Genomic DNA, 24,298 nt, shown 5'->3' with positions numbered 1-24,298 from the left:
TTAATTAAATAGTGATTAAATATGATGATATCAAATGCCCATGTTATCACATGGACCACCTGGCACCTGCAACTAGCAATGCTAATAAATTAGTGGTTGAGCAAGCCTAACTTAGCCAAACAATATTTGCTAAGAGGGAGGTGTTTGAGGTTTCATGGCAATATTTGATGGCCTATATATAATGTGGTAGGCAGACGATATGTAACGATAGAAATGAATCACTAAGCAAAACAAAGCTAGAAATGGTGTCAAGGTCACGATCATCTTGCCTGTGATTTCCTCAGAGTGGAACTGTTCCTGATCTTCCTGCACGAACTCACCGGACTCTTCGAACTCGTTTCCGGCGCCAGTAGCTACCCAAAAGAAACAAGCAGGAAATAAATATCAGTAAAATGATGATGCCACAGACATAATGATGCATGCATGAATAACCTCTAACCATGCACATGAACCACCCTACATAGATAATCAAGTGCCACCTCACCACAAGGTTAATTTCTACACAACTGCTCAAAACTAGATTCCAGTACCACCATTGGATTCCTTGGGATTTTCAACCCCAAATCAATATATCATAGTGCCATGTTTGCTTGCAGAAAAAACCACAAACAGTAAAGGAAAAGTTGCACAGAATCAAACTACCTTCAGTCAAGAACAGGAGTTGTTCTTGAGCCTGCCCTATTTGGCATATGCCAGAATGGGCAAATCCATTTTAGGAATATTCCAGATTTGGAGATTCATCAAACAAAAATAATAATAAAAAACAACAATCACACATGCAACTACAGGGGAGGGTCCCACTGGTCATACTCACCAAGGTCCCTAGTGCATGACAGGTGGGCCCTGGACCCAATATCAGTGGCACTCACAGCAACACGTGCAGCTAAAATAAAATGGAGAGAGAGCGGAATCGAACCCTGTACCTCCTTATCTCACACACAACCAACCACCCCTGAGCTAGGCTCGGGTAGCTGCTCTACTAAGGGAAGAAAACAGATTAGGAGGTGCACGTGCAACATCCCAACGTAGAAAAAGGGGCGCGCCGGGACTCGAACCCATGTCGAGGTGTGCGTGGCTGGCTCGGTTGCCAGTGGTCTAGGAGGGGAGGTTCTGATCCGAGGGGGGTCTCTGACGAGACAAGGTCAAAGAGGCGCCCTCTCTGTTTGACGGAGAGGCATCAGTGACGATGCGGCTCGCCGGTGCAAGCGCGTGCACTACACAGGGGGGAGGGGAGGCCATGCGCTTGAGCCAACTGATACGGCTGTCACTACCTATGCAGCCTTGCTGTAGCAGCACTGAGTTGCATGTTGTTGTTGCTGCTTGCTACTACACGGCTATTGCTGCTGCTTCGCTACTACCTGCATGCGCTACTGCTGCACTGCAGCTCGAGGACAGAGCAACGGCGGCGAGCTACACGACGCGAGCGGGGCTGTAATAAGGAGAGGGGAAGTGGAGATGCGGACAACGCTCACCTAGGGTTTAGAAGGGAAGCGAAGGAGAACGCGCGACGTAGAGGTGCGGGAGGGCTCGCCGGAGAGTAAGAAGACTATTGCCGTCGTGGACGTCGAGGTGGTTGTCCTCGGTGTCCGATCTTCACGGGAATGGAACCCCTTTGGTGTTCGCTAGCTCCTGGTCCACACGGGGAACAAGATGGCCTTCCGAACTGCTGCTGCTGATGAGCTCACCTAGCTGTGTTCATGGCGACAGCGACATCGGGTGGCTCGCCCCGATGGCACTAGGAGGAAGGGGAGGTTAAAATGGGTGGAGGAGGAACCCTAGACGCGGGGCATGGTCAAATTGGTCGGAGAGGAGCCATAGCGGCCGTCTGATGGAGGGGAGAAGGGATCTGATGGTGGTGTTGTGTTCGTAAATAGATGACGCATGCGAGGAGGAAGAAGGGTCGTGGAGGTGGGCTTGGACCAAAAGTAACTTACTGGGCCTCTTCTCTCTCTCTCTCTCTCTCAGGTAAGAAAAGCCTTTTGCAAAAAATAATAAAGCTGGTTTTTGAAAAAATGCGAGAGGCTAAAAGAAAAGGAGAAAACAGAAAATAAAAATATAGTTGGGCTTGTAAAATCATGCTCCAATTTATAAAAATAAATTAGGTATTATTTAAAGAGTTCAAATAGAACCTTTTTTTAGAATAGGCTCTGTTTTAATATAAAACCAAATGGATAAAACACAAAATAAAACCAGAGGGTTGCCTCCACATTTCATAGAAGATTTTTAGGAAAAGATGAACATTTCTATTGGGGAAAACAAAGGCTTTTAAATCTGCCACAAAATAAAATAGAGAAAAGAGAAGGGGTTTTATCCCATGGTGCAACTTGTGGTTTTTGACATGCACTTGTTGCACCTACCTCAACAACACAAAGACACAACCACCTAACACTTGCACATCACATCAAGCTCACCCACATCAACACAACAACAAAAGAAAAAAATGCAATGCATGAAGGCATGATGCACATGAAATGATGACACAATGTTGGGCTCACACCACATCTCATTAACATGCCAGGGTTGCCATACAAGGAAATATTACAAATGGGGGGAGAATTGCATTGGGGATATCACAACTCTCCCACACTACAAGAGGATCTCGACCTGAGATCTATGACTGGAAGAACTCCGGGTACTCGGAACGGAGGTGGTCCTCGCGCTCCCAAGTGGCTTCTTGGTGTGAATGATGTGACCATTGCACTTTGAGGAACTTGATTGACTTATTGCGGGTCTTGCACTCAGTCTCCTCAAGTATTGCTATCGGATGCTCATGGTAGGATAGGTCGGGCTGGAGATCGATATCCTGGAGATCAACTGTGTGCTCGGGAGTCTTGAAGCATCTCCGGAGCTGAGAGACGTGAAACACATCATGCACATTGGAGAAGTTGGATGGAAGCTCTAACTCATATGCAAGATCGCCTATCTTGCCAACAATTTTGAAAGGACCAACAAAGCGAGGAGCAAGCTTTCCTTTGATGATGAAGTGGTGAGTGCCCTTCATGGGAGACACTTTCAGATACACAAAATCATCAAGCTGAAAATTCATGTCATGATGCTTGCTATCATAGTAGCTCTTCTGACGGGACTGGGCTGCTTTGAGATTATGTGGAATGACACGACCCATTTCTTCTGCTTCAGCAATCATGTCATTCCCAAAATCTCATGCTTATCAGTCTCTGACCAATTGAGCGGGGCACGACACTTCCTCCATATAGAATCTCGAATGGGGCCTTGCCCGAGCGTGCTTTAAAGTTGTTGTTGTATGAGAACTCGGCAAATGGTACGCAATCTTCCCACTTCATGCCAAAAGAAATCACACAAGCTCTCGGCATATCTTCAAGGATTTGATTGACTCTCTCAACTTTCTCACTTGTCTGAGGATGGAAAGCTGTACTGAAACGGATCTTAGTACCCATCGCAGTCTGGAAGGAATCCCAAAACTTGGAAGTAAAGATGCTTCCACAATCTGAAGAAATGAGCATAGGAACAGCGTGCAACGAGACTATCCTTGACGCATACAACTCTTCAAGCTGAGCTGCCGAGATAGACTCTTTGACCGGTAGGAAATGAGCAACTTTGGCCAACTTTTCGATGGCGATGAAGATGGCATCGTTGTCTCTCTTGGACTTCGGAAACCCAGTGACAAAATCCATTTCCACATGATCGAATTTCCACTCGGGTATAGGCAAGGGATGCAGGAGGCCTGCTGGACGTTGATGCTCCGCCTTCACTCTGCGACACACATCACACTCATTCACAAACCGAGAAATCTCACGTTTCATGCCAGTCCACGAGAAGGTCTGCTTCAGATCCTCATACATTTTGGAGCTTCCTCGATGTATCGAGAGGAGGTAATTATGGGCTTCATCCATGATAACTTCCCCGAGCTCTCCTTTCGGAACGACAAGGCGGTCCTCGAAGAACAAGTTATCTCTGTCATCAACACGGAAGCACTTATATTTGGAATGCTCTTTGCCAAGCCAATCTTAACTTTCTTCACCATCACATCAAGAAGTTGAGCTTGTCGGACTTGGTCTTCCAAGGTAGGAGAAATCTGGAGATTAGCAAGTAATCCCTGAGGTACTATCTGAAGGTTGAGCTTCCTGAAACATTCACAAAGATCGGGCTAGAGAGGCTGCAGAATGAGACTGTTGCAGTAAGACTTTCTGCTCAAAGCATCTGCAATGACATTTGCTTTGCGTGGAGTGAAGTCAACGCTCGGATTATAATCTTGGATCATTTCCACCCAACGAGTTCGCCGAAGATTGAGACTAGGTTGGGTGAAGATGTATTTGAGACTCTTGTGATCGGTGTAGACTTCAACCTGTCTGTCCAACAAGAGATGTCTCCAAGTCATCAAAACATGGACCACTGCCGCCAACTCAAGATCATGAGTGGGATAGTTCTTCTCACTTGGCTTCAACTGCCTCGTGGTATAAGCTACCACTTTCTTCTCTTGCATCAGAACTGCACCAAGACCTTGAAGAGAGGCATCACAGAACACTTGATAAGGCTTGGAGTCATTAGGAGGAGTCAAGACTTGAGTTGAAGTGAGCTTATCTTTGAGTGTGTCGAAGGACAACTAACACTCTGGAGACCAGACAAACTTCACACTCTTCTGAAGAAGGTTGGACAGAGGCTTAGCAATCTTGGAGAAGTTCTCAACGAACCTTATGTGATAGCTTGCAAGCCCGAGAAAGCTTCGAAGCTGCTTCACATTCTGAGGAGGTTCCCACTCAACAATGGCCTGCACCTCCGAAGGATCAACTTTGATGCCCTCGGCAGAGATAGTGTGCCCAAGGTACACAACTTCCTTCAACCAGAATTCACATTTGGAAAACTTAGCATAGAACTTATGCTCTCTTAGCTTATCAAGCACAAGCCGGAGATGTTCTTCATGCTCTTCCTCAGTTTCAGAAAAGACCAGAATGTCATCAAGGTACAGCAAGACAAATTCATTCTTCAATGGGGAGAAGATATAATTCATCATCCGACAGAAGGTCGGCGGAGCATTAGCGGGACCAAAAGACATCACTGTGTACTCATAAGACCCAAAGCTTGTCCAGAAAGCAGTCTTGGGAATGTCTTCTTCATGAATGCGGATCTGATGATAGCCCATCCAGAGATCAAGCTTAGAGAAAATCTTGGCCCCTTTCAATTGCTCGAACAATTCATTGATGTTGGGAAGTGGATACTTGTTTCTGATTGTCTTCCTATTCAATAGATGGTAATCAACACAGAGTCGGTCCGTGACATACTTCTTCTTGACAAAAAGAACCCCACAACCCCAAGGAGATGAGCTTGGTCTGATCAGACCAAGACGCTCTTGCTCATCAAGCTGCTTCTTCAACTCTTTCAGTTCTTTTGGACCCAGTTTATACGGCCACTTGCAGACTGGTTCAGTTCCAGGTTCAAGCTCAATTACGAACTCCACTACCGTGTGCAGAGGCATTCCTAGCAGTTCTTCTAGAAAGATATCTTCGTACTCACAGACCACTGGCACTTGAGAAATTGGAGAGATCTCACCCTTCTCATTCAGGGAAAACAGACGGATTGTGTCATCGCGAATAGTGAAGATAATCACACCCTCCGAAGGATAAGTCAGCTTGACTTCTTTTGCTTCACAATCAATAGATGCCTTGTTCATCGCCATCCAATCCATCCCAAGGATCATATCAATATCAGACCGGCCAAAGACAATTGGAGAAGCCAGAAAAGAATAGCTTCCCATCTTGACAAAGACATCCGGAACCATCAAATGTGAACTCATATGTTTCCGAGGGGAAACAACTGCCAATGGCTTAGGCAACTGCTCGTGATGCAGATTATGCTTGGATGCAAATGGATATGACATGAAACAATGTGATGCACCAGTGTCAAATAAAACCTTTGCTAGAATATAATTAACCAAGAGATTACCCATGATCACGTCTGAGGAGTTTTATGCTTCAGCTGCATCCACCATATTGACCCTTGCAGACTTGGGATTGAACTTCACCATTGCATTGCATGGAGGCTTGGCTGGAGGAGGAGGCGGAAGACGCTGCTGAGTGGTGAACTTGTTAGAGTAATGACCCATCTGCCCACACTTGTGACAAGTCACCTTTGACAGTGGACGAAATTGCACTTGAGGATTCCCTTGCTTCTTCTGCTGCTGAAATCTCTGCTGGAAAGCTGGGTTGGGTGGGTGGGAAGAACCACGACCACCAAACTGCTTGAACTCCTGAATCTACCGAGGAGGAGGAGACACCCAATATTTTCGTTGCTTCTGAACCACCTGAGTTGAGGACGAGGAACTGGAATCTCTGAAACGCTTCCTCGAGTTCTCCATTTTGAGCAAAACCACTTCAGCCCTGAGAGCCAAATTGTAGAATTGGTCGAACTCAAGAGGCTCGTGCAAGGCAAGGGCCATCTGCAAGTATTCCTTTAGACCACCTCTGAACTGATAAATCTTGCTCTTCTGATCGGGGATGTCCTTTTTAGCATAACGAGCCAGCTCGTGGAACTCCACATTGTACTTGTACACAAATGAACCTCCTTGCTTCAAGCGAGTGAATTTCTCACGCATCTCTTCCACGAAACTTGGTGGAATATAATGAGCCCTGAAATCCATGCAGAAATCATCCCAGCTGATCATTCTGTCACCTTTGGAATCCTTCAATTGTTGCCACCATTCTACTGCTTGTCCCTTGAGCTGAAAAGTTGCAAACTTGAAGTCCTCTGGTTGCACATTACTGCACTCGAAGTGCTTGTTCATGTCATGAATCCAGTCATCTGCATCGAATGGCTAGTCACAAGAAGTGAAGGACTTCGGCTGGTTCGCTAGGAATTGCTTCAGAGTTGCAAACTGTTGACCACCATTGTTGAAATTTCCCTGATGCTGATGGTTCCTCTCTTGCAACAACTGAAGCAACATCTGAGTGTCTGCATTGGTTGTAGCCATCACAGCTTGCCATGCCTCAGGAGGAGTAAGCGATGGCGGAGGAGGTGGCGGAGGAGGGGTGGAGGAGGGTCAGCACTCTCACGGCCCGGATTCTGGCGAGTTGGTGGAGCCATCCTGGAGAAGGACAACAACGTTAGACTAGAGATGAAAAATCAAAGATTAAGTTGAACCAACGAATAGAAATATCTGAACAAGAATACTTAGCAATTGCACTCGAACTATAATTAGTAAGAATGCTTCCTCAAAATAATTGTCGACAACATCTGATTCAAATCCACTTGTAAACCAAGTATGAGCTAGGATTGCTCGGAACAAATGCATGACAGAGATTCCATCCGATATTTTCGTGGATAGGATCGCACGGGCTCTATCCTACAGTAGCCATCATGTACAAGGCAGTGCACACGACATACGAAGCGTCCCTGAGTCGTAGCAAGCTACAAGGACTCTTTAAGACACAATGAGAACCGTTGTAAGATGATCGTGAACAAACGAATCCACTGAATGTCGAATCCCAACCTCACATCATGCATCTATTGGAAGATTGTCCTATAAGTAACTACTTGAATTCCACCTAAGAACTCCCAAAGTTTCTGGTCATGCAATCTGGTCCACGGATACAAGGAGTAATATATCACTCAACTCCTATACTAACCTGTCCAATGTATCACATCCGTCAACACATAACTAGAGATTTCGGAAACTCATCTATGTCAGATCCTCGTGATCACAACAATACCAAGTATGGCAGTACCCCCAAACTCTCTGCACTAGTACAAGGGATGTCGGGGTTATCTCGCCACTACTAGTATTGAAGCAATTTCGAACATCCTCCGTCCTGAGATACTAAGAAATCTGAATGATAACGATGTGCTCAAGAATTCCTTGGAGCTCGACTCCCCGGAATAAAATCAACACAGCAGGAGTCACCAAGACAGAACTTTGTCACATCGGTATCATATATATTCCAAAATATCCGCGTGATCCTAATTTTTTTGAGCGATAAGAGGAGTAGAATTAAAAATTCCTAAGTCGTGAACCTCAACACAACATAGAAGAGGAGAAAAAAGAAACCTACTCCCGATATAACTAAGACTCAAAATAGTTTTTGCTAGACTCAACTCGGCCAAGTTCGATAAATCAAAGGCTCCTATGGTCGTAAGGCTCTGATTACCAACTTGTAACGACTAAAATGCGACACTTTCCTTATTTGGGGACGAGGCCTCAAAAGGGGAAAGGGTCGCATCTAACCGAATCACAAGTAGGATAACATTGCCATCACATAAATAGAGAGATGAGTATAAGATTCGGCTTACACTCATCACATGCTAGATTACAATCCACACAAGCATTCATTATTCATACATAAGACAGGGTCCGTCTACGGACAAGATAAACGGCAAAATCATGCTATCCCGCCTTGCTAGTCCCACGATCACGACCATGCGCCTCTAATCCTCGGATACGTCACATACAGTCTGCCACTGTCTTCGTCGAACTCCCACCTCAGCTGTGTAACCTCAGGGACGCCTGCATCTGGAGTACCTGTACCTGTGGGTGGTTGTAGTAATCTGTGATCCACAAAGGACTCAGCAATCTCATGACCTTGGTATCGACCCTAACTAAGTTAATGGGTGAGGTAGGGTTAAGTGTTTGAGTTTGCAGCATCCTAAGCATATTTGGTGGCTAGCTTACGAAGAACAGAAATATGATATGGTCGTATATGTAAGACGGTTGAAGACTAGAGTGGTCACTAAGTGATCCTGATCACCTACTTGCGTCATTCATAACCCCACCGTGTTCTCGATCAGAGAAGGAGCTCTGAAAGAAACAATCACAGTTACACACACAGTTGGCAAGTTTTATTTAAGTTACTTCAAGTTATCTAGAATCGGATGTTAACAAAATATCCATGTTTTCCACATAACCGCGGGCACGGTTTTCTGAAAGAATTTAACCCTGAGGGGTGCTCCAACTAGTCCATCACAAATTACCGCAGGCCGCATAGTAATCCTCTACCATGAAACTTGTGATCTCGTTGGATTCCTTAGTGGAAAACCTCAACTGTGAGAAGACCCAAAGTCTCACCGGAATCCCAGTGTGGAAGATATATCGTGAAGGTAAGACAAATCCAGCAAGACCTCCCGACGTGTCGACGAACCCGATAGGAGCCGCTTATCTTGTTCCCAGGACACGACAGATGGGAAATCCTACGGGAAAACCAGACCACGAGTTTCCTCGCGGTGGCCCCGCAGTCCGTCCGTTTTGGATCAACACTCATGATGTGCACTGGCCCAGGGGGGTTGATTAGTTCCTCGGGGTAGCTATTCCCTATGATTTTTATATTTATGTTATTAACAAATTAAAACCAAAGTTGGGTCTTGGCAGACAAGCCTTAACACTAAATGATTTATCAAGGGGGTCCCCATAACAACCCTGAATTTGTTAGGAGCGCTCGGTTATGGAATAAAACACCGGTAGCCGAAAGTAAGGCGGAAACATCGGAACAAATCACCTGGCAAAAGGCTAGGCCTTCCGCTATTTACCAAGAATATACGTGCATTAATTAAATAGCAATTAAATATGATGATATCAAATGCCCATGTTATCACATGGACCAGCTGGCACCTACAACTAGCAACGCTAATAAATTAGTGGTTGAGCAAGCCTAACTTAGCCAAACAATATTTGCTAGGAGGGGAGGTGTTTGAGGTTTCATGGAAATGTTTGATGGCCTATATATCATGTGGTAGGCAGCGAAGATGTAACGATAGAAACGAATCACTAAGGAAAAACAAAGCTAGAAAAGGTGTCAAGGTCACGATCATCTTGCGTGTGATTTCCTCAGAGTGGAACTGGTCCTGATCTTCCTGCATAAACTCACCGGACTCTTCGAACTCGTTTCCGGTCCGAGTAGCTACCCAATATAAACAAGCAGGAAATAAATACCAGCAAAATGATGATTCCACAGACATAATGATGCATGCATGCACAACCTCTAACCATGCACATGAACCACCCTACACAAATAATCAAGTGCCACCTCACCACAAGGTGACTTTCTACACAAATGCTGAAAACCATATTCTAGTACCACCATTGGATTCCTTGGGATTTTCTACCCCAAATCCATATATCATACTGCCACATTTGCATGCAGAAAAACACCACAAATAGTAAAGGAAAAGTTACACAGAATCAAACTAACTATAGTCAAGAACAGGAGTTGTTCTTGAGCCTGCCCTATTTGGCATATGCCAGAATAGGCAAATCCATTTTAGGAACATTCTAGAATTGGAAATTCATCAAACAAAAAAACAATCACACATGCAACTGCAGGGGAGGGTCCCACTGGTCATACTCACCACGGTCCCTAGTGCATGATAGGTGGGGAGAGAGGGGAATCGAACCCTGCACCTCCTTCTCACACACACAGCCAACCACCACTGGGCTAGGCTCGGGTAACTGCTCAACTAAGGGAATAAAACCTCCTAATCTGTCAACTACACGTGCAACGGAGGGGGAAATCCCAACGCAGAATAAAAAGGGGCGCGCTCGGACTCTAACCCAGGTCGCGGAGTGCGTGGTTGGCTCGGCTGCCAGTGGGCTAGGAGGGGAGGTTCTGATCCGAGGGGGATATATCCCGATACAAGGTCAAGGAGGCACCCTCTCTGTTTGACAGAGAGGCGCCAGCGACGATGCCGCTCGCCGGTGCACGCTGGCATGCACACGCGTGCACTACACGGGGGGAGGCCATGCGCTTGAGCCAACTGCTACAGTTGCCACTACCTACGCAACCTTGTTGCAGCTGCACCGAGCAGCATGTTGTTGCTGCTGCTTGCTACTACACGGCTGTTGTTGCTGCTTCACTACTACCTGCATGCGCTGCTGATGCACTATAGCTTGAGGACAGAGCAACGGCGGCGAGCTACACGGCGCGAGCGGTGCTGCAAGAAGGAGAGGGGGAAGCAGAGATGCAGACAACTCTCACCTAGGGTTCAGAAGGGAAGCGGTGGAGAACGCGCGACATAGAGGTGCGAGAGGGCTCGCCCGAGAGGAAGAAGATTGTTGTCGTCGTGGACGTCGAGGTGGTCGTCCTCGGCGTCCGATCTTCGCGAGAACGGAACCCCCTTGGTGTGTGCGAGCTCCTAATCCAGACGGGGAAGAAGACGGCCTTCCGAACAGCTGCTGCTGACGAGCTCACCTAGCTCTATTCATGGTGACGGCGGTGTCGGGTGGCTCGCCCCGACAGCGCTAGGAGGAAAGGGAGGGGGAAATGGGTGGAGAAGGAACCCTAGATGCGGGGCATGGCCAAATAAGCCGAAGAGGAGCCCTAGTGGCCGTCTGATGGAGGGGAGAAGGGATCTAGTGTTGGTGCTTTGTTCGTATAGAGATGATGAACGCGAGGAGGAAGAAGGAACGTGGAGGTGGGCTTGGACCGAAAGTAACCTACTGGGCCTCTTCTCTCTCTCTATGAGGTAAGAAAAGCATTTTGCAAAAAATAATAAAGTTGGTTTTTGAAATAATGCGAGAGGTTAAAAGAAAAGGAGAAAACAGAAAATAAAAATATAGCTGGGATTGTAAAATCATGCTCCAATTTATAAAAATAAATTGGGCATTATTTAAAGAGTTCAAATAAAACCTTTTTATTTAGAATAGGTTCTATTTTAAAATAAAACCAAAAGGAGAAAACACAAATTAAACCAGAGGGTTGCCTCCACATTTAATAGAATATTTTTAGGAAAAGATGAACATTTTTATTGGGGAAAACACGGGCTTTTAAATCTGCCACAAAATAAAATGGGATAATTAGATTTATCCCCCTAGTTGTGTCCCACTCGGCTGTTTTACCCCTAATTTCCAAAAGTCACCGGTTCTGTCCAAGTCACTACGCTCCTCTTATGCTTTTGCCCTTTGACCGTTTGACCGTTAGTTTGAAAACTTCATAATTGATTCATACTAAATCAGAAAAATGCAAATAAGATACCAAAATGTTGGAAAAAATATCACCAATATGTGAGTGTCATTTTGATTCATGACAAAGGTGTTGGAAAGTGCCCATCTGAGTTTTAGCTCGTATGATACCATCATGAATAGTAAAATATAAAAAATATAAAAATATATTTGGTAGCAAAGAATGACAAACGTTTTAAGTGCTTGCCAAGTTTCATGAGGGAACGACATTCATGGAAGTCATGGCAAAAAACAATTTATTTTGGAGTGTTGATTGTTTCTTTTGCTACGACTTCCACGAATGTCGTTCGCTCATGAAACTTGGAAAGCACTTAAAACATTTGTCATTCTTTGCCTCCAATTTTTTTTAGAATTTTTCGATTTTTTTATATTTTACTATTCATGGTGGTATCATAAGAGCTAAAACTCAGATGGGCACTTTACAACACCTTTGTCATGAATGCAAATGACATTGACATATAGGTGATATTCTTCCGAACATTTTGGTATCTTATTTGCATTTTTCTGATTTAGTATGAATTAGTTATGAAGTTTTCCAACTAGCGGTCAAACGGTCAAAGGGCAAAAGCATAAGAGGAGCGAAGTGACTTGGACAGAACCGATGACTTTTGGAAATTAGGGGTAAAACAACCGAGTGGGACACAACTAGGGGCATAAATCTACTTATCCCAAATAAAATAGAGAAAAGAGAAGGGGTTTTATCCCATGGTGCAACTTGTGGTTTTTGACATGCACTTGTTGCACCCACCTCAACAACACAAAGACACAACCACCTAACACTTGCACATCACATCAAGCTCACCCACATCAACACAACAAGAAAAAAAGAAAAAAATGCAATGCATGAAGGCATGATGCACATGAACACAATGTTGGGCTCACACCACATCTCATTAACATGCCAAGGTTGCCATACAAGGAAAGATTACAAAAGGGGGAAGAATTGCATTGGGGCTGTCACACCAATCCAGCCTGATCTTTGTGAATCTTTCAGGAAGCTCAACCTTCAAATAGTACCTCGGGAATTTCTTGCTAATCTCCAGATTTCTCCTACCTTGGAAGACCAAGTCCGCCAAGCTCAACTTCTTGATGCTATGGTGAAGAAAGTGAAGATCGGCTTGGCAAAGAGCATTACAAAATATAATTTCTTTCGTGTTGATGATAGAGATACCTTTTTCTTCGAGGACCACCTTGTTGTTTCGAAAGGAGAGCTAAGGAAAGTTATCATGGATGAAGCCCATAATTCCCTCCTCTCGATACATCCAGGAAGCTCTAAAATGTATCAAGATCTGAAGCAAACCTTCTGGTGGACTCGCATGAAACGTGAAATTGCTCAGTTCGTGAACGAGAGTGATGTATGTCGCAGAGTGAAGGCGGAACATCAACGTCAAGCAGGTCTCCTCCATCCTTTGCTTATACCCGAGTGGAAATTCGATCATGTGGAGATGGATTTTGTCACTGGGTTTCCGAAGTCCAAGAGGGGCAACGATGCCATCTTCGTCGTCATCGACAAGTTGACCAAAGTTGCTCATTTCCTTTCGTTCAAAGAATCTATCTCGGCAGCTCAACTGGCAGAGCTATACACTTCAAGGATAGTCTCTTTGCATGGTGTTCCTATGCTCATTTCTTCAAATCGTGGAAGCCTCCTTACTTCCAAATTCTGGGATTCCTTTCAGACTGCGATGGGTACTAAGATCCGCTTCAGTACAGCCTTTCATCCTCAGACAAGTGGTCAAGTCGAGAGAATCAATCAAATCCTTGAACATATGCTCAGAGCTTGTGTGATTTCTTTTGGCATGAAGTGGGAAGACTGCCTCCCGTTTGTCGAGTTCTCATACAACAACAACTTTCAAACAAGTTCAGGCAAGGCCCCATTCGAGATTCTATATGGTAGGAAGTGTCGCACCCCCGCTCAATTGGCCTGAGACTGGTGAGCATTAGATTCTTACGAATGACATGATCGCTAAAGCACAAGAAATGTGTAGTGTCATTCGGGATAATCTCAAAGCCGCTCAGTCCCGTCAGAAGAGCTACTACGATATCAAGCATCATGAAGGGCACTCAGCGCTTTGGTATCGAAGGAAAGCTTGCTCCTCGCTTTGTTGGTCCTTTCAAAGTTGTTGGCAAGAGAGGTGATCTTGCTTATCAGTTAGAGCTTCCATCCAACTTCTCCAATGTGCATGATGAGTTTCACGTCTCCCAGCTCTGGAGATGTTTCAAGACCCCCGAGCGAACAGTTGACCTCCAAAACATTGATCTCCAGCCAGACCTCTCCTACCATGAGCATCCAGTAGCGATTCTTGAAGAGATTGAGCACAAGACATGCAACAAGTCTATCAAGTTCCTAAAAGTTTGATGGTCACATCATTCCAACAAAGAAGCCACTTGGGAACGCGAGGACCTCCTCCGTTTCGAATTCCTAGAGTTCTTCGAGTCCTAGATCTCGGATCGAGATCCTCTTGTAGTGTGGGGGAGTTGTAACAGCCCCAATACATTCCTTTCCAACTCTGTATCTTTCCTTGTATGACACCTTCCTATGTTGGCATGTTGAGTGTGAATAAAGTTTAAGCTTGGCCTTCATCACTTGTTGCATCATGGCATCATAAGCATCATATCATTGCGTTGCATAATGCTTGTTCAAGTGCCATGTGAGTGGTTGTGGTGAGGTGTGTGCATTGTTGTGTGAGTGTGCTCATGTGTGGTTTCAAGCTTTGCAACACCCTTGTTGCATCAAATAGTAGGAAAACCCTCTTCTTTTATTTTAGGAGCTGGGTTAAAAGTTACTGGTTTTGGTCAATTAAAAATGTTGTTCCCCTCTATGTTGTTCTCTTAAATTTTGTAGCAGTAGCCCTTGCCTTGTTTGAAGTTTTTTTGCTGTCAAAAACCTTGCAAAACAGTTTGAATTAAATGTTTTGGGTGATATTTTGTTGTTGTAGAAAAATGCCAAGTCATTTTTCTAAAATAGTACATAATAACTGTGAGGCCACGGTATTTTTATTTTTGCAAAACACTTTGTATTTTTCTCTGTGTGCATTTTAAGATGTTTGTGGGGTTTTAAATAAAACAGTGGGTGTTTAGTAAATTAAGAGAGAGAGAGAGAGAGAGGCTTACCTGGGCGTTTCTCCGTCTCCCGGGGCAGCCCAACAGCAGCCCTGCAGCCACTCGCCAGCCCAAAGCATGACCGCTTCGTCCTCCTTTGTAGGGCGCGCATCGGCAGCACCCATGTCGACGACCTCGGTGATTTGACGGCCAAAGGTAGCCCTAGAGGCCTATAAAACACGTCGGGGAGCTAGCCCTAACTCCCCCCACTCCATTCCATCCCTCCCCTCGTCTTGCCGCCGCCAGGTAAGCATCTCCCCGCTCCCGTCGTCGCCATGATCCCAGTGCTCCGGCCGAGCTTCTACTCGAGCAAAGGGTGACCTCCTCAACCCTATTCCGTCGTGCTAGTGAAGCGAGAAGGATCCCCTGCTTCGCCCTCTACTTCCTCAACATCAAGGAGGACGCCAAGGACCTCCTCAGTGCCTCCCCCATTGCCATCTGCTTCCTGCAGATTCGGGCAGAAGAGCGTCGTCATTCGCCGTCCCCCAGCGCCGTCCTCCTCGCCCCAGCCACCATCTTCGCGTCCGAGGTAAGGAGGTACGTCCCCTCCTTACCTTCCCGCTTGTTCGTTTGTTGTTAGCCAGCGTACGCGTAGATCGAGCCGTCGTCACGCTCGTGCTCTCGGTGTTGTGTGCCAAGCTGTGTTTTTTCTTCAGTTTCGGTAGTAGTGAGCACAGCCCCGCGGTTCCCCGTCCCAGCGCGCGCCCCGCAGCCGTGGCACACCCGCATCTCCACAGCCGCACGCCCGCGCATGCCTGCTTCGCTCGATGAGCTCTCTGTAGTGACCTATCCGCCGCGTCGCCTTCCCTGTGACCGGAGAGGCTCGACCCCGCCGTGCCTCGCCTTTCCCCGCAGCAGCCCTAGTAATGGAACCCCCAAGGGATCCCGCATCCCCTCCGGCCATTCTTAGCTGCCGCCGTCGCCGCCTCGCCCATCGGAGGCGAGTTCATCCGTGTGTTTGGAAATGGAAGAGGGTGTGCACCGCTTCGTAAGTTAGCCTATTGGGGGCCGAACCCCTACTGGTTCAGACCATCCCCTCCTAGACTAGTGGTTGTCGCGTCGCGCCTCCACCAGGGAGACCCGGGTTCGAACCCCGGCTCCTCCCCCTTTTTCCCATTGTTTCAGCCAGCCTGATAGTGGGCCACATGTCACCCCCACAAGGGCATAGAGCCACTTCCAAGTGGGCCAGGTTTCAAATTATTTTGGTGATGTTGTTTTGCTGTGTTTTAATTGTTTTTAGAACGTTGCCAGAGTTGGTAGGTTTCCAAATCTGGACATGCCATATTTGGCTTTGGCCAAATAGGGAAACTTTTAACTTATAAGTCATTTGTGATTTTGGGGGCTATTTTTGATTTAGTTTGTGAGTGGTTTTCTCTGTGGAACATATAGGTGTGATATATGGTTTTGGGGTAAACAAAACCAAGGAATCCAATGGTGGCGTTGGATTTCACTTTTGAGCAAGTTTGCAAAAATGCCATTTTGTGATGAGGTGGCATTTTGCCATTTTTGTAGTATTTATTTTGTGCATGCTTTGGAGTTTGTGTCAACATGAAAGTTCTAGCATTTTCTGAATGCTAGGGCCTGGTATTTTTGTTTGGCATGATAATCTTGTATATAAGTGGATACCTTGTTGTTAACATGTATAGAAAATATTGTTGTTTGCATTGTTAGAATAATTTCTAAGTGGTGGAACTATTATTTTCTTTTCCTGTTGTGAGCATGGTTCCCATGGATGTTTTGATCTTTCGTGGTTGCACAAATGGCATGAATTGTAGTGGTTGAACCCCTCTACAACTTGGTGCCACAAGTTTATTCATAGGAGTTTGCATCATAGTTTTATTCCTTGTCAAAGTTGCTATTTTCTTGGAAATGGCAGCAAGTGAAAATCTCTGATTTTCACTAAGTCTGAAGATTCTGTTATTATTTTCTTGCCTTGTTACTTTGATGCTAGTAAGTTTTCTGTGGGGTTTTAGTTCAAGCTATGAACTAGTGAATTGTAGAATTTAGGATCCTCTATCACCCTGTTAAATTTCATGCCTTGAAGCTTGCTGTAACTTGCTATTTTGTTACTATCAAAATGCTTCAGGTTATAAACTGCCACTGGAAATCTGTGATTTTCACTAAGTCGTGAACTGTTATGATTTTTCCTATGTTTAGGGCTTGGTAGCCATTGATTCTTGTACCTAGTGCATTATCTATTTGTCGGTTGTTGTAGTACTAGTTGATAGATTTGATTTCATGCCTTGGTTGAAATAGTTGGATGGCTGTAGTTACCTTAATTCTTGTGAGTAAGTCGTAAGATGCTGTTAGTAGATAGATTGTGTGCTATTTTGTTTTAGTCTTCGTGTGAGTTGTGCTTGATGGAATTGCATGATCTTTAGCTCTATTCCACCTAGAATTTTGTGCTTGGTATAGTGGTAGCCTTGGAATTCCAAGTGAATGCCCATAGCATCTCATATGTTGTTGTTTTGTCTTCGTAGGCTTCCGTATCTTGTTTTGTAGTCTCCGAGAGTTCCGTAACTCGGTTCGCGGTGTTCTTTATATGTTGTTGCACCATTTTCTCGTGTTGCATCCATTCCTGACATGATAATGCATGTATAAATAAGTTAACTTGAGGTTCTGTCCAGAATGTTAATAACTCAAAAAATGCATGAAAGATGACTAGTATAGCAATGTCATGCTTCCTTTCATGCCACACATGCATCATATTTCTTGTAGCATCATCACTTGCTGGTTTTTATTGGTTGCTTATTTATTTTGGGTAGCAACGGGTGCTGAGAACGAGTTCGAGGATTCCGTTGAGTACGTTCAGGAAGATCAAGAGCAGTTCCAGTCTAAAGATCTCATAGGCAAGATGATCGTGACGCTCGCACCGTTTCTAGCTTTGTTATGCCTACTTGAATTGTTTCCATCATTACTTATCGCTGCCTACGACCTGATAAATAAGCCTCCAAACATTGCCATGAAACCTCTAACCCTTCACCTCCTAGCAAATATTGTTTGGCTAAGTTAGTGCTTGCTCAACCACTTGATAGAATTGCTAGTTGCAGGTGCAAGTTGGTCCATGTGGTAACATGGGCAATTTTATTATCATCTTATTTAAATTCTATTTAATTAAAGCACATATATACTTGGTAAAAGGCAAAAGGCCTAGCCTTTTGCTAGGTGATTTGTTCCGCTTTTGCCGCCTTAGTTTCGGCTACCGGTGTTTTATTGCACAACTGAGCGCTCCTAACACGTTAGGTTGTTGTGGGGACTCCCTTGATAAATTGTTTAGTGTTAAGGCTTGTCGACCCAACTTTGGTTTTAATTTGCTAACAACTTAAATATAAAAAGCATAGGGAATAGCTACCCTAAGGAAACTTAACCAACCCCAGGCCAGTGCTCCTCATGAGTGTTGGTCCAACCTAGAGCCGTTTGCGGGGCCAACCTAGGGCAACCCGGGAGATGTCTATCACGTCACCGTACGTTGTGTTTATCCGGCGTGTCCTGAGACTGAGATACGCGGCTCTTATCGGGGTCGTCACCACGTCAGGTAGTCTTGCTAGACTTGTCTTACCTTAAGGATATATCTTGTGCATCAGGATTCCGGTGAGACTTTGGGTTTTTCTCAGAGTTGAGATTTCCACTAAGGAGTCTAACGAGATCGTGAGTTTCGTGATCGAGGATTTCTATGCACCCTGTGGTAATTTGTGATGGATTAGTTGGAACACCCCTGCAAGGTTAAATCTTTCGGAAAGTCGTGTCCGCCGTTATGTGGCAAACATGGAAACTTTGTTTAACATCCAGTTCTAGATAACTTGAAGTAACTTAATTAAAATTGTCAACTTGTGCGTAACCGTGATTGTTTCCTTCAGATTTCCTTCTCTGATCGCGAACACGATGGGTTATGAATGACGTAAGTAGGTGTTCAGGATCACCTAGTGATTATTCATAGTTCAAGAACGTCATGCGTAGACCACTCTATCTTTAATTCTTGTTCAACATAAGTTAGCCACCATAAATGCTTAGGTTGCTGCAAACTCAAACATATACCCCATTCTTACCCAACAACTTAGCTAGATTCGATACCAAGGTCATGGGATTGTTGAGTCCTTGTGGCTCATAGATTACTACCACCACCCACAAGTACAAGTACCGCAGATGTAGATGCCTTCGAGGATACCCAGTTGAAGTGGGCGTTTGACGAGGACAGTGGCCGTATGTACGTGACATACCTCGACGACTAGAGGCCCTTGGACGTGATCGTGGGCCTAGTGAGGCGGGAACATTGCTTTTGTCACTTATCTTGTCTGTAGTCGGACCGTGCCTTCTAAATGATTTGAATAAATGTTGTGTGAATCTTGTACTTAAATTTGTGACGAGTGTAAGCCAAATCTTATTACTCATCCCTCTTGTATGTATTTCAATGTTTACCGTTCTTGCGAAACGCTTAGATGCGTCCCTTTCCCCTTTTGAGGCATCGCCCCCAAATAAGGAAAGAGTCGCATCTTGGACGTTACACGAAGGAAAAACTGAAGAAAGTTATATGCAATCCAAAAAGGATACGAGGGATTACAAAGAACTAACCAGTTAGTAATACTTACATCCAAACATGTTTATTTGCATTTATAAGCATAATAAACTTAGTTAGCTCAAAATGACATAATACTTACATCCTAATAAACCTATTTTCCTCTAAAATGACATAATAAGCTTAATTAGCTAAAAAAGACATAATTACCTAAGTTAGCTCTAAAATGAAAAATAAGGAATAAGAAAAGGAAAAACAAGGAAGAGGATAAAAAGGAAGAATAAAAGAAGAAGAATGAGAAGGAAAAGGATAAAAAGATAGAAGAGAGAAGAAGAAGGAAATATATTCTTATTCTTCCTTTTTCTCCATCTTCTACTCATTATTATTATTATTATTATTATTATTATTATTATTATTATTATTATTATTCTAGTCTTCTTCCTCTTCTAGTCTTCTTCTTCTTGTTGTTGTTGTTGTTGTTTTTCTTCTTTTACTTCTTCTTCTTCTTTTACTTATTCTTTTAGTCTTCTTCTTCTTCTTCTTCTAACTTTCTTAATTACTTTCATTTTTGCAGATTTGATTTACTTCATGGAAGCTGGCATTGATGGACTCCCAGTGTTCGGTTTTTTCATTTGTATTGATGAACAATGTAAAACTTATATATGTATATATGGATGAACTATGCGAAACTATGTATTGTGCTAGCCTATGTGTTCTCTAGATTGTTAAATATTTCATTATGATGTTAGAAATATATGTGATGTGAAATATACTCCCTCTGTTCCGTATTATTTGTCGTTGGGACATTGCCTCCGACCAGGTGAAAACGAGCAAAAGTACAAAACTACCCCTAATTAGAAAACAAATTGTCGTCGCTAGAAGGATCCTCCTCGCCAACTCTCGCGTCCTCTTCCTCCGCCCCCACCTCCGTCGGCGCTCGCGTCCTCTTCCTTCGCCCCCACCTCCGCCAGCGCTTGCATCCTCTTCCTCCGCCCCCACCTCCGCCAGCGCTCGCCTCCACTTCCTCTGCCCCCACCTCCGCCAGCGTTCGCCAGGCTCCTCCCTCCGCCCCCACCTCCTTTAGCTGCTCGTCAGGCCCGTGTCGCTAGCAGCAGGCCCCTGTCATCCATCAGCAAGAACCTCCGCCAGGCTCTTTCTCGCGCCTCTGCGTGTCCTCGGTGACCTCGCGAGGCTCACCCACCTCGTGCACCAGGTGGCCAAGGAGCGGGACGACGCGCTGGACCAGGTGCAGCAGCTACTCCTCGGCGCGGCCAAGCAGATTGAGCCGTCGTGCTTCGGATCCAGCCAGCGCAGAGCGGGAGCACCCACCGCGTGGCCACGGCCCCGTCCCCTCTTCGTCGGCCCAAGATCGAGCAGGGGGAGTGGCGTACCGCAATTGCTGGCGTTGCAGATTGAGTCGCCGTGCTTCGGATCCACCTCCGAAAAGTAAAAATGCAGTCTTGACAGGTGCGACAGCGACGGGGGCTGACGGAGAGGAGTCCATGCGGGCGACGACGATGGGGGTGACAGGAAGGAGGCGACGAGGGCGAGGGAGAGGCGCCAGCGACGAGGGCGAGGGAGAGGCGCCGGCGACGAGGGCGAGGGAGAGGCGCCGACGACGAGGGCGGCTGTGCGGCTGAGCGTGCACGAGTGAGTGAAAGAGAGGTGGGAGGGTAGTTTAGGAAACAACTAAAATAATCCTTCGATGCGAATTTTGTAGTGGAATCCCCCAACGACAAATAAATCGGTACAGAGGGAGTATATGCTAAAGATGTGTGAAACTATACATACATACATATTCGTGCTGTTAAAATATAGGGAAATAAAAAAAACAGACAAAAAAAGGCAACACAACCTCTTCGCTATCTGCGAGTAGATGGCAAAGCCCTTTGCCATCTGCCAACAAACGGCAAAGAGGAGACGTGGTAGCAGCCTATGCAACCTCAGACTACAAGGTCTGACCCATTTGGTCACTTTGTCGTCTGCTGACAGATGACAAAGGTTTGGTCTAGGCTGATAGCAAAGGGCTTGGGACAGGCAGATGGTAAGGGCTTGGGACAGGCGGATGGCAAACTTTGCCCTCAGCTGAGGCTAACAGCCATACGTTGCGTCGGCGTCCTTTGCCATCTGCCAGTTGATGGCAAAGTTTCTTTGTCGTCTGTTTTGTTTTGACAGATGGCAAACAGTCGCATTGCCGACGCTACCAGCGACAAAAGTGTTGCCATCTACAAGAACCCGATTCTTGTAGTGATGGCCTGATCATTGGGCAAAGGTTTGGGGTCAAGGAGAATAACAATAGTAATTCAAAACCCAATCACTCACACAAGCAAGTAGCAACAAAATCAACCATCACAATATACTGGCTCCATTTTTTATAAAACATCATGTAAAAAAATGATACAAACATAAGGTTTGACAAACAGTGACAGCGGAGAGTGGCCGACATGGGCGTTGCAACTCCGACAGCGGAGAGTGGCCGACATGGGCGTTGCAACTCCGACGATGCTGCCTTGAAGCTGTTGGAAGCAACACCAAGCCCCTGAAAGCATAGGCAGCTCTGCAATGAAGACTAGTCGAAGCTACAACTAAGCTTCGTCAGATGCATCGTTGGAGCTCCACCAGATCTACAATGAAGCTTCGCCGAACGCGTTGGTGTTTTGTTGGAGCTCCGCCGATGCTAAAATAAAGCTTCAACAAACATCATCAATGATGTGCTGAAGCTTCACCGGACAATGACTATGCACCATAAAAGCTGCAATGAAGCTTCACCAGATGCGTCAATGCTGCTTTGCAGCTCCACCGATGCTGCAATGGAGCTTCGCCGAACACGACGATGCCACTTTGGAGCTCCACTGGTGATACAATGGAGCTTCGCCGGGCATCATTGATGCTAAGTTGGTCATCGGTGCTGAATCGGTGCTTAGCCAGACAACGTTGCACCAAAAAGCTGTAGTTACACCAAAAAACTGTAGCGGAGCTTTTGTCTTGGTGCAAATGCGCTGCGTTGAAGCACTAGCGCGTCAACTGCTGCCACATCAATGGCCACTAGTAGACCGCTACTGCTGCCGTGGCGTGTTGCTGTAACCCAGCGGCCACTAGCAGATCGGATGGCTGTCTAGCCGAAAGAAATCATCCAACTGATTCGTAGCAATGATCATAATGTATTCGTAGATGAGAAGGAGCCGAGTTAATTTTACACAAGACTGTTACAGTGGGGGACGGTGACCACTCGGACCAATCACCACGGCTCGGCTATGGTTTCTAGTAGTACACTAACACAGAATACCCAATCCCTACAATGCTTGTTGCAGTTAGCGCCCAGTTAGCCTGACCATCCACGCACCACCCAAGTACAGACCAAGCAGTGGACCCGCCAAGAGCATCTGAGTCAAGGGATCAGTCGAGGGCGTAAGCACAGCCGCAGCAACCACCGCGCCAACAACAACATACCTCCAGATTGAGAGCATTTGTTCACTGGAAACAATTCCAACTTGCCCCAGCAACAGCTGGATCACAGGCACCTGGAAAAGAGTAGCAAGGAAATTCATTATGCTTCTCCTATGTATTCAGATAGTAAAATAATATTTGCAGTGCAGATCTATGATAGTACTATTTGCTTATCAAAGGAAGGAAAGGCAAACCATCAGCTAATTTTGATGATCAAATAACGATTTACTCAGACATACATGAGTGCCAATTCCATTATCAAGATTCAGCTACTGACTGGAGCATACATGATTAGCAGTGTTAATCATTTGAAAAAACCACGACAAGTATTTTGAAATGGAGGGAGTAACTATTTACTTCTAGTTTTTCATGAAATGGTCCACATGATCACTCATGACCAATGGAAAAAATAGCGCGCTACAACAAAATAGCGTCGGCGTCAGAATACGCTATTAAAGTGCTATATCGCGCTATAGTGTGCTATTAACGAGACGTTGTACACTGATTTATTTAGCGGGGCAATTCTTAATATGCTATAGTGTGCTATTAGCAATGATATGGCACGCTACTTTTTCAGTACACATGACAAGAAGGTCCAAAACACAAATGACAAACTAGATCTGGTGAACTTTCTTGACAGGTACTCCCTCTGTAAACTAATATAAGAGTGTTTAGATAACTAAAGTAGTGATCTAAACAGGGAGTACAACTTTGTCTATACATACAGACTTAATCCTTTCTTCTTCTCTTTTGCGGGGTACATACAGACTTAATCCAACACAACCTACTTGTGGTTACGAAATCCAGTGTCTTCATAAATGAAACCTACCATTTTAAAGACCTTGCAATAACCTAGCAACCCTACAATGAAGTGGATTCTCAGCAATGGTCTATCACATGACCATCCGTGTACATAAACTTGACAGAACGTTACATGATCTAATGTTTAATTTTGGTACAATTGTAAGCAAAGGAACACTTTCCAACACCCAACTTGACATCATGGTCTAAGCATAGAGGCCATGTTTACCTGAAAAGATAACCCTGTGCTGAACAGAAGCACAAGTACGAACTCAAAGTACTGGTCTATTGACCATATCGATTCCACCGCTCCCTCGGCATAATTCACGAAAAAGTTCAATGCCGCTGGAGCAAGAATAGTGTAGGAGAATAAAATGCCAAGGTAGAACAGAACTGAAGAACCCAAAACAATGGGCCCTAGGAATTTCCGCTCATCCTTGGTTAAACCAGGGAGAACAAATGCTATGATCTCATACAAAATTACAGGACTTCCGATTAGGAGGCCACAATAACCAGAAACC

The 24,298-nt window shown here is 45.2% G+C and overlaps 1 protein-coding gene across 1 annotated transcript in view; it reads right to left on the bottom strand.

Moving 5' to 3' along the window:
- Nucleotides 1-22,670: 22,670 nt before the first annotated feature.
- Nucleotides 22,671-24,298, bottom strand: part of LOC123443622 (sec-independent protein translocase protein TATC, chloroplastic) — a 32,738-nt gene continuing 31,110 nt past the window's right edge. The window contains exons 3-4 of the mRNA XM_045120095.1: nt 24,007-24,297; nt 22,671-23,050 (exon numbers count right to left, since the gene is read on the bottom strand). Coding sequence (XP_044976030.1) covers nt 22,841-23,050; nt 24,007-24,297 — 501 coding nt within the window. The 3' untranslated portion in view covers nt 22,671-22,840. The remainder of the gene's footprint in view (nt 23,051-24,006; nt 24,298) is intronic.

Source organism: Hordeum vulgare, chromosome 3H, assembly GCF_904849725.1.
Source record: "Hordeum vulgare subsp. vulgare chromosome 3H, MorexV3_pseudomolecules_assembly, whole genome shotgun sequence".
NCBI lineage: Eukaryota > Viridiplantae > Streptophyta > Magnoliopsida > Poales > Poaceae > Hordeum > Hordeum vulgare.
Note: the sequence above shows the minus strand (reverse complement) of the source record. Positions and strands in the feature narration are given on the sequence as shown.